The 10,089-nt window shown below is 44.1% G+C and overlaps 1 protein-coding gene across 3 annotated transcripts in view; it reads right to left on the reverse strand.

The window, feature by feature from the left end:
- INTS6 (integrator complex subunit 6) overlaps positions 1-7,283 on the reverse strand; it is a 107,184-nt gene extending 99,901 nt beyond the window's left edge. For all 3 annotated transcript variants that reach the window (XR_009005867.1, XM_057532621.1, XM_057532620.1), the window contains exons 1-3: positions 6,647-7,283; positions 6,187-6,264; positions 5,228-5,377 (exon numbers count right to left, since the gene is read on the reverse strand). Coding sequence is in view for 2 of the 3 variants with exons in the window: in XM_057532621.1 (XP_057388604.1) it covers positions 5,228-5,377; positions 6,187-6,264; positions 6,647-6,757 (339 nt within the window). In the remaining variant the exon portion in view is untranslated. The remainder of the gene's footprint in view (positions 1-5,227; positions 5,378-6,186; positions 6,265-6,646) is intronic.
- Between the last annotated feature and the right edge of the window lie 2,806 nt (positions 7,284-10,089).

Consider the following 10,089-nt stretch of genomic DNA (forward strand, 5'->3'; position numbering starts at 1 on the left):
AATCCAATTTTCACATTCCTAGCCATTGCTCTTCTTTTACACAATTAAAGATGGAGAAAAAACATTTAAGCAAGTTTGACTATAGAGTCCCCTATCCATCAATAATTACTGAAAATAATTTCAAGAGGCTTAAAGTTCAGGCGCTCGCCAAGACCTTTCAAAGGGAAAAGGACAGTCTCTTCAACAAATCGTGTTGGAAATACTTGATGTCCACATGCAAAAGAATGAAGCTTACTTCATTCTACACCATATACCAAAATTAACTCAAAATGGATTAAAAACGTAAACGTAAGACATAAAACTAAAACTCCTGAAAGAAAATATAGGGGGAAAGCATCAATACATAGGATTTGGCAATAATTTCTTGGATATGACACTAAAAGCAAAGGCAGCAAAATAAAAAATAGATATACTGGAATACATCAAAAATTAAAACTTCTGTGAAAAGGACAATCAACAGAGTGAAAAGGCAGCCCGTGGAATGGGAGAAAAATCTGCAAATTGCACACCTGATAAGGGGTTAATATCCAGAATATTTAAAGAACTCCTACCAACAACGGGAAAAAATAACAATTAAAAAATAAGCAAAGGTCTTGAACAGACATTTCTCCAAAGCCAGTATATAAAAGTCCACCCAGCATACGAAGAGATGTACAATATAAATAATAACTAGGTAAATGCAAATAAACCAATGAGCTATCACTTCAAATCCATTAGGATGGCTAATATTAGAAAAAAGGAAAATAGTGTTATCAAGGATGTGGAGAAATTGAAATTCTTGTGCATTATTGGTGGGAATATAAAATAGTGCAAACTTTATGGAGAACAATATGGCATTTCCTTAAATTTTTTTAAATAGAATTACCATACAATCTAGCAATTCCACTTCAGGGTATATATCCAAAAGAACTGAAAGCAGGATCTCAAGAGACATTTACACCATGTTCATAGCAGCATTATTCACAACAGCCAAGAGGTGGAAGCAACCAAAGTGTCCACCAACAGATTAATGGGTAGGCAAAATGTGGTATATACAAAAAAATTTTTTAAATGTGGTATACACATACAATGGAATATTATTTAGCCATGAAAAGAAATGAAATCCCAACACATGCTACATGTATGAACCTTGAGGACATTATGTTAAGTAAAATAAGCCAGTCACAAAAAGACAAATACTGTATGATTCCATTTATAGGTGGCATCTCTAGAGCAGTCAAATTCATAGAAACAGAAAGTAGAATGGTGCCCTTGTTTGATTGCCAGGGGCTGGGGTTAGGGGGAAATGAGGAGTTACTGCTTTGAAAGGACTTTCAGTTTTGAAAGATGAAAATGTTCTGGAAATTGGTTGCACAATAATGTGAATATACTTAACACTACTGAACTGTACATTTAAAAATGGTCAGGATGGTAAATTTGATGCTATGTGTTTTTTACCACAATTTAAAAATTAGAAAAAAAAGTTCAGAGACTTAAAAAATGTCTCCAGTTTATATTCAGCACAGAATGTTCAAGTATAATAATCTACTTTCTTTTGAAAAGATATCTATAGGTCAATAAATACCAAACTATTGTTTACATATTTCTTGATAGCCTAAAGGAAACCAAAAACCCAAATGGGAATCAAGTTTTCATTACTTCACCTACCAACATTAAAAGAGAAGCCTTTATTATGTACTACCTGAGAACTAAATGGGTACTGCTTTGGTAAAGGGAAAAAAGCAGTATTATTAGAAATCTACCTGAATTATCTGCTAAGTTCACAAATAGCTCTTTATGCTGAAGAATAAAACCGGCTAACATTATTCTCCCTAAGATTCATTCAATTTGATGGTGTCTAAAAGCCACCATTTTTCAATGAGGTAAACACTTGGAATAAAAAACCCTCAAAAAATTAAACATATATTATACTTCCTTTTATGGTATTCCTCAAGGATTGTCTTCACCAAAGGCATACAATAGTAGGTCAGGTACCATTCTAAGTCCTAGAACAACTGAATCAGTACTAGTATATTGAGTAGTAGGAGTGTGGAATCAGTCCAGTGACAAAAATGATGAACTGCAGGCCAGAGTAATATTTAGCAGCTAAACCTAACTGGAACCTAACGTAAAGAAAAATAATAATAATAAACAATGTTGAAAACATTGCCAGAAAACAGAACAATTTGGAAAAGTATGAAAAATAAACCGATCTACATAGGAAACTTTAATCAGACCTCTAAAACTTTATACATGTCCAAACTTTAGATATTAAGGCAGGTTCAAATTTTCAGTGGCTCTCAAAAGATCAGCATTATTTGAAACTCTGGTGAATACATGTGAAAAAAAAAATCTATCAAATTTAGCTGCAAGGATAAGCAATTTAATAAGTTGTTATCATAATTTATAAAGAAAAGATTGACTACACATTGTTCCATGATCGTAGAAGTATCAGCAAATGGTACTCATTATCAAAATTAAATATTTATAAGGACTTCTATATGCAAGGAACTTGTTAGTGAGATATCCAAAGTGCTTGAGAAAACATTCACCAAGAATCATTTTTCTCTTAGCTACTTTAACCTTACTGATGCCCTGCAAGTTTTCTTAGTATCCTAGCTAATATCTCAAATACGTTTTATTTGTAGATATGCCAACTAAACTTATGCAATATAGATATAGATATTAAAAATACTCAAAAAAAAAAAAAAAAAAAAAAAAAATACTCTTGGAATTGATTATGGAAACCACATATGTGCATGTATGTGGGTGGTGGGAACACATGTGGAGATATCTATATAAATATACAGATACATATATATATAAACCCCATTTAAGTGTTTAAGAAAAATTATTCAGAAACTTAAAGGTTTTTAGATGTTCTATAAAATCAATATGCCCTTTCATCTAGCTCACCTTTTCTCATTTCCTTCAACTACTGAGATTATATACAAGCATTTAGTACTGTGGGCTCCAAAGATCCTAATATAGAGCATGGAACGGGAAGTATTTACAAGAAACACTGAGGTTACAGAAAACTGGTACTCCACAAAAAATAGGCAGATAACCTTACGAAGAAAATACATGAACTATATTCAGTATTAAATATTTGAGATATCCAAACTTCTTGATAATTTATCCTTTTTTTGAATAGAAAATGTATATTTAAATCAGCAAGAAAAAAATCTTATGATGAAAAATGTCTTCTGGGAAGATGTTTTCTTCTAATTAATCATGAGAATCATAATCATTAGACTCAATCATTGTCATTTTCATTTGGAAAATTGTGGCTTCCTTAGTTATTTTAATGCTAGTATCATTTTCATGTGGCAATTCAGGATATTACTCCTTGCATCCTTGCTTATTCATCAAAATAACTGAAAGGCATAATCTCTCCCCCGTGTTGAATTAATAAATCTTAACATACAAAAACATCCTCTCTCCAGACTCTTCTCTTGGTCAAAGTGGTAAGAGCACAGCAGGACCACCTACAACCTCAAACTTTTTGTGAGCTTTATAGACAAGAACTTAAGCATCCTCTGGTGGAAGATGGCAACTGGGAAAAGGAAAATATGGGTTTAAATTACAAATGTCCTCAGCCTCTCCACGACAATCAGTTTTTTCTAAGGAAACACCTAAGAAATATTTTTAATAGGAGGTAGAAGGTAAACGTGTCTAAATGCCTTTCCCACTTATGAAATGTGATGCAGAAGAACAGGAAATTAGTAGTTCTGCTATACACTGACAACCTGCCAACCAAATAATAACAGTTAGTATATCCAATGACAAGGAAATAAGGATAACTGAATAATGGTAAGTTTCATATCTGTCTTTGAACTCAAAGTTTAGATCAAAACCTTAAGCAATAAGACTGCACAGCGCTCCAGATAACAAAGGAATATGAAAGGGAAATAAATCCATTATTTTAAAGAAACAAACTGAAAAGTTCATGGCAAATCTGCCCAACTTACTAAAAGCTGAAAAAGAAAGCAGCATGAAAGGGGAAACAGAAAAAGATTAATGTGTGAGAAAATACAGGAAGTGCAATTCCATAATTCCATAAAGATAGAAACAAAGTAACTCCAAGTTGCAACATATACTTTAAATGCAATAGAACTACATTCAGCCATTTCCAAAGCCAAAGATGTTCAGGCACTGAATAGTTACCCTTAAGAAGTAAAGCATAAACATTTCTAAAACAAGGGAACAATTCTGCTTCTTTCTATATAAAGAAACCAAAAGCTGTAGTTGCGGGAAGAATTTCCCTGGAATTTGTGAAACTCCTAAAACTGTGGCTTATGGAACTTGGGAACAAGAACAAAATGTGTGCCTAAAAGTATCATTGTGGTAATAGTGCTTTGCACAACAACATAGGAACTGAACTCCTTGGATTTAATATTCCTTTGTTATGTGTAACATTACACATTCTTCAGTATCTTTTACTTCCCAGGCCAGTTACCTCAGAAAGTGTTATAATGGACCACCTTGCATTATCCCATAGTGAACCATCATGTGATTTAATGGTCTTGTCTCATCTTCAAAGAGATAACAGCAAGTGCAATAGAGGAACTGGGAGAGTTAAGGGAGAAAGGAAGGGTTCTTTCATATTTTCAAACAGCCTCTTTTCCAAGGGTTTGGAGTTTAAAAACAAAACTCTGGACCTGCCATTTAATTCAAGAATGGCTTCAGAATTCTTCCTGCATAGTGCCTTATTGGACACACCTCAAAAGCTGAGAAACCTTAATGTACTCAGCCAGTTAGTGCACTACAATGAAAACCTTCTTACCTTTCAGAGCTACACAATATGGTTAAATTAAACCCTGATACAACAAATAGAATAATTTCCTCTAACATTTTAAGACCACTAATCAACTAGTGTCTGTCAGTCATTGCAACAGTTGCACAATTGCCTGTGGATAGACTACCAGAGAAACTGAATGTGGTGAGGCAGGATGTTTTCCTGTTTATTTCCTGAGTGAACTTTAAGGGATTAAAACTAAATTTATGTCAACTTCATAGCAAAGAATCCAGATTCGAATTCTGAACACAAATACATTTTAAGAAAAAAAAAATGAGGGCTATAAAACCATATACAGTGTGGTCAGAGTTTCACTTTTGTATTATGTGCATACTGGATTTTAATCTGAAATGTTTTACACTTGTATTTCACGTTATATAGTTTCGGGACTGGACTGTTTTTCCACAAAAAGAAAAATCATCTGTTTTTCCACCTTAATAGTCAACCTACCTGCCCATAGTTGTCTATGCCAGTTACTAATCTATTTAAATTTAATAAATCAAAAGCTGTCCTTAGGGATTGGCCAAGAGTCGTAAGTCCTTCAGCCTGAAGGTTTTTCAGTTCATTCATAAACGTTGCATGGTTTTCTTTCCATCCGGCCTGAAAAGAAAAACGTAAGAATTTTTTTTCATCTTTCAAAGCCATGTGCACACGGACGGCCGTTACAATCTGCCGTTCACCAAGGAGCTGCTTCACTTTGCTGCACGGTTTTGAGTAACGTGTCAATACCGCATCACTGCTGAGGAAACTCTCTTCCAAAGGAGGCCAAGAATAAACCTGCTGGCTCTACAGCTTTCGGTAGCTACCGGCCTTCGTACTTTATAACTTCCCCGGGAAGCGTACTCCCCAGCCTCATACCCAGAATTCGGGGATGCAGAGATACTGGTGGAAAGCAGAAGTGAGCGGGACTTGCGAAGTTCACCTAGCGCGCTGTCCCACCGGCCCGCGGCCCTCTCGGGGAGACTCCGCAGCCCCAGCCCCGCGGCACCCACCCCCACCCCGGCCTCGGGCCGGTTCCCCTTTAATGCAGACCCAGGCTCAGCGCTGCCGGGCCCGGCTGTCACTCGGGCTAACTTGAATAAATATCCCCCACAGTTCATTGCTGCCGCTCACGCCGCGGAGGGGAAATGTCGGCCATGTTGATCGCAGCGCTGCCGCCGCCGCCGCCGCCGCCGCCGCCGCCGCCGGGCCGGGCTGGGGAGGGGACGGCGGTGGCCCGGCGACTCCGCGCCGCGCCAGGACGCTCCGTAGCGGGGGAGGGGGTGGGAGCCCGCAGGGGAAAAGACCTCAGCGCCTGGAGCACAGCGGGTGGGGGAGGGGAGCATAATGAAGGGTGAATGGGGGGGCGGGGAGGGTGAGAGAGGAAGGAACAGGGAAGGGAAGGGAAGGGGGAGGGCGAGGGCTGTTACCTTGATAGCATAGGGCGGCTCTTCGAAAGTGACCAGCATATACCTGTCTCCTCTGCTGGCAGGGTCCCGGGCACGGAGCTGCGGGAGAGCGGGTGGGGGACGGGAGGAGGAACAGGGCGGGCGAGAGGGAAGCAGAGAGAGGCGAGGTTACCAGGCGGAGAAGGGGCGCCCAGCGGCCCCGCCGCCCCCCACAGTACCGCACACGCCGCAGCCGCCCCCCACACACAGATCGGCCCCCGCACACCGCCCGGGGCCGGAGCCCCGGCCCGGGCCGAGCCCGGCTTGCAGCGCCCGCCCGCCCGCCCGCCCGCGCGGTGGGGGAGGGGGTCCCCGAGCCCGGCAGCTCCCGCAGTCAGGTCCCCGACACCTCCGCCTAGCCGCCCCCGGCCGCCCTCCCCCCACCCCTGCCGCCCGCGGGCCGCCGGACCGGGGTCGCCGCCCGGGCTCGGTCAGTCGGTACCTTCATGAAGGTCTCTACCGCGCCTTTGGCCGTGTCCAGGTAGGTGGTGCCCAGATGGCTGCGCTGGTTCATAGAGGCAGACGTGTCTATCAGGAACAGTAAGATGGGCATAGTGCTGGCCGGGGACACCGGGGCCCGAGGTGGTGGAGAAAGAGGAGATGGTAGAGGTGGAGGCGCCGGTGGCGGCGGCGGCGACCGCCGCTACGCGGGGCGGGGGAGCGCGGCCCCCGGGAGGAAAACACGGTCTGGGTCTTTCCTCCGGCTGCGGGGAGTTTCTCCCCCGATAGTTGAGAGGAAACTCCCCAGACCCAGTCCTCCCAGTCGTACCCCCGCCTCCGCCTCCTCCTGCCTGCCTGCCCGCTGGGGCGGGCGCCCGGCCGTCTGTCTGTCGGTCCGTCCCCCCCGCCTCGGGGGTCCCGTCCCCGCTCCCGGCCCCTGTGTGTGTCCCAGCGGGAGACGGGCCTGGCTCCCAACCCCACCCCCGGTGCAGGGAGTGGGGACCTGGGAGCTGGCGAAGAGGGGAGTGGGCTGAGGGGAGATTGGCCCTGGGGCTGTTGGGAGAAGTTTCAGGGACTCCCTCCGCACCCCGGCGGTGTCACCACTTTCTCAGCCCCTCTCGCTACTGAAGCGCTTTTCTCTCGCACACTCCGGTTTTAACTCGGGCAGGGGCTGCAGAGGCTCCGCCCCTGACACGTCCTCGAGCCACGTGATGCACCGCCCCGCTAATCTATTGGCTGGTCCCTGGCCTCTTATTAGCATATTCAAACAGCTCAGGGGCGGGGGAAGCTTGGAGGCTGGCTCCGGGAACAGTTATGGAGCACGCGCGGAGGCGGAGCGTCGGGTGCGCGCGAGAGCGAGCGCGAGGGGCGAGCAGGCGGGCCGGCAGACGCGGAGGCGGGCTCCGGGAAGGGGCGGGGACAGCCCGCGGAAGGACGGCGGTGTGGGGGCGGGGGCCGCGTCGGCGCGCGCAGGGCGGCCGCGGCCGTGAGTCTGCGCGTGAGGCCCGCCGCCCTCTCCTTGGCTGTTGGAGGTGATAGGGGTCGGAGGAAGGGAAATGGAGGCTGGCCTCAGCTCCTGTTTCGAGGTCGCTGTAGCGAACCCCTTCCCTGGTGGGCGGGTGAGGAGGGGATGAGTAGAGTGATTCAACGCCCGGTTAGGAGTCGGGGCAGGCCGGCGGTCAACCTCCGGAGGAGGGCTCGGGGCCCGCGGTCGTCGGAGGAGGTTCCTTGGGCCTCGGAGGGCCGGCCCCAGCGCGGGCGGGCCCGGGGCGGGGGAAGGGAAGTGAGAGGTTGTTTATGACCAGGGACTAATCTCCTCCGCGAGTCACTCCGCTCCCGTAGGGGAGTGGGGGCGAGGGACGATCCTCGCCCGCAGCCTCGCTCGGCCTTGGGCAGCGACCGAGGGTGAGGGCTGGACCTGGCCAGGAGCCCTCTCGTTGGAGGACCCACCAGAAAGGGAACAAACCCTTTTTTTCCGAACTCAGCTCTAAAAGGGCAGCGGGGGAAGACTCAAATATCGATAAACAGTTTATTGCCCTTTTTATACTCGGGGAAAAATAACCCGTCCTACCCAAAGAAATAACCTCTCACAAGCTATGTTTACTTAGGGCCACCGACTATCAATCTCAGAGCTAAAAGGGGCCTTAGAAAAGCAGCGTCCATTACTCTTGTTTTTAGATGAACAAACTGACTTGGCTTGCCCAGGTGACACATAGCATGGGTTCTCCATAACCCTGCTAGTGCTCTTTCCTTGCACTGTATGCTGTCTCAGACTCGATCCAAATACTGCATGAAGGCAGACGTTCTCGGATAAAACCAGCCCCTGTCATCAGGCTTGATGGCATAATGATTCCTCTCCTAAATCATGTCCGAGGAAGAGTTGCCTCAAATATACTAGTTGAAAACTTAAAGACATTGCCTAAAATACAAGTTGAATTAGGGACATACGACCGGTATAAGACTGTAGAGATTTATAGGGCCTCTCCTATTAGCCTAGCATTTCGATTGTTTATCCTGAAATTCTTAATTATTTGCCTACTGGTCACTCAAAGAAGTTGTTCCTATTACCATTAACACAGAACAGACATGTTTTGTGGCACTTTTTTTAAATTTTGAATTTTATAACTTGGACTTTTCCTAATATTTAAGACAACCTCTGAATTTTTGTTAATTTAATAGTAGGGCTATTCAGTAATATGGTGTTCTGTATGTGCCATAGAAGAGTAAAATATTTTTAAGAGATTTGGGCTACTAGATAAAGTGGAGTAGCGAGCTTACATCCAATATTTGCTGAGGACCAGTGGAGCTAAAAAATGATTAAAATATTGTCCCTGCCTTCAAAGAGTTTGTGGTTTTTCTAGAAGAATATTGCCTACATATTATTAGCTACTACAGAGTAGAACGTGATTAGATACTAAATAATTCAGAAAAGAGAAAATTTTATTTCCTTAGGGTAATGAAAGAACATTTTCCAGGGTCAGTAAGTTTAAGCGGTGCCTTAAAGCAATGTTTCTCAAACTGGGATCCTAGACCCTGGAGATAAGAATTAGAGTTCTTTGATACTTTAAATTTTTTGTTTTCATTTTAATGACAATATACAAATTGTTTTATTAGTTATAAAGAAATTTTTTCTTTCAAAGTGATAATTTTCAACAGAAAGAGATTTTCGTAGAGTTGGTCTTCAGATTTCTCTATCAGTGCTTTCAAACTGTGCTCTGTGGACTCCTGCCTGTCAGAAAATGTATTTTCTAGAATCATAATTTCTTTTACGTTTCTCAGGTTTGAGAAACACTGCTTTAAAAGATCGGTAGGATTTGGGTATGTGGGTAAAGGAAAAGAAGCTGCTGGTGAAAACTCCTTCTAGACGTTGGAAATGTAGTAAAGAAAGGAAGTTAGCACAGCATTGCCAATGGCTTCCTGGGGAACAGTCAAGTTCAGCTAGGCTGGAGCACCAGGTACATGAAGAACAGTATAACATCCAGAAAGGTAGGTCAGGTCTGGATGGTAGAGGGCCTTTATTCCAGACTAAGAATTTTTTTCCATATAAATTGGAGTTTTTAGTTAGGGTGCTGAGTACAAAGCAGTGTTTGAAGGGAATAGAACTAGACGAGTGAGGTAGATGAACATGCATTAATAATGACCTTACTTTACCTATTGCCGTTACTTGAAATCATTTCCAACGGAGCCACCATGGTCTTTCTTCCCTGACTCCATGGAGTTGGCAGATTGTTGCACTAGGGTCATAAGTGGAGGTGTATGGTAGAGCCAGGATTAGATGCAAAGATCAGGAGAGCCAAGTCCAAGGAGCCAACGTGGAGCATATAACCAGAACCTATGCTTGTGGTGGCACCTGAGATCAAAGGCCAGGTTTCCAGTTCAGAGGCCCAGAAGTGCTGGAAGGCAAGGCCCCAAGGCAGAACAGGAAAAAAATCAGGACATACATAG

The sequence above is a fragment of the Balaenoptera acutorostrata genome, chromosome 18 (assembly GCF_949987535.1).
Source record: "Balaenoptera acutorostrata chromosome 18, mBalAcu1.1, whole genome shotgun sequence".
NCBI classification, from domain to species: domain Eukaryota; kingdom Metazoa; phylum Chordata; class Mammalia; order Artiodactyla; family Balaenopteridae; genus Balaenoptera; species Balaenoptera acutorostrata.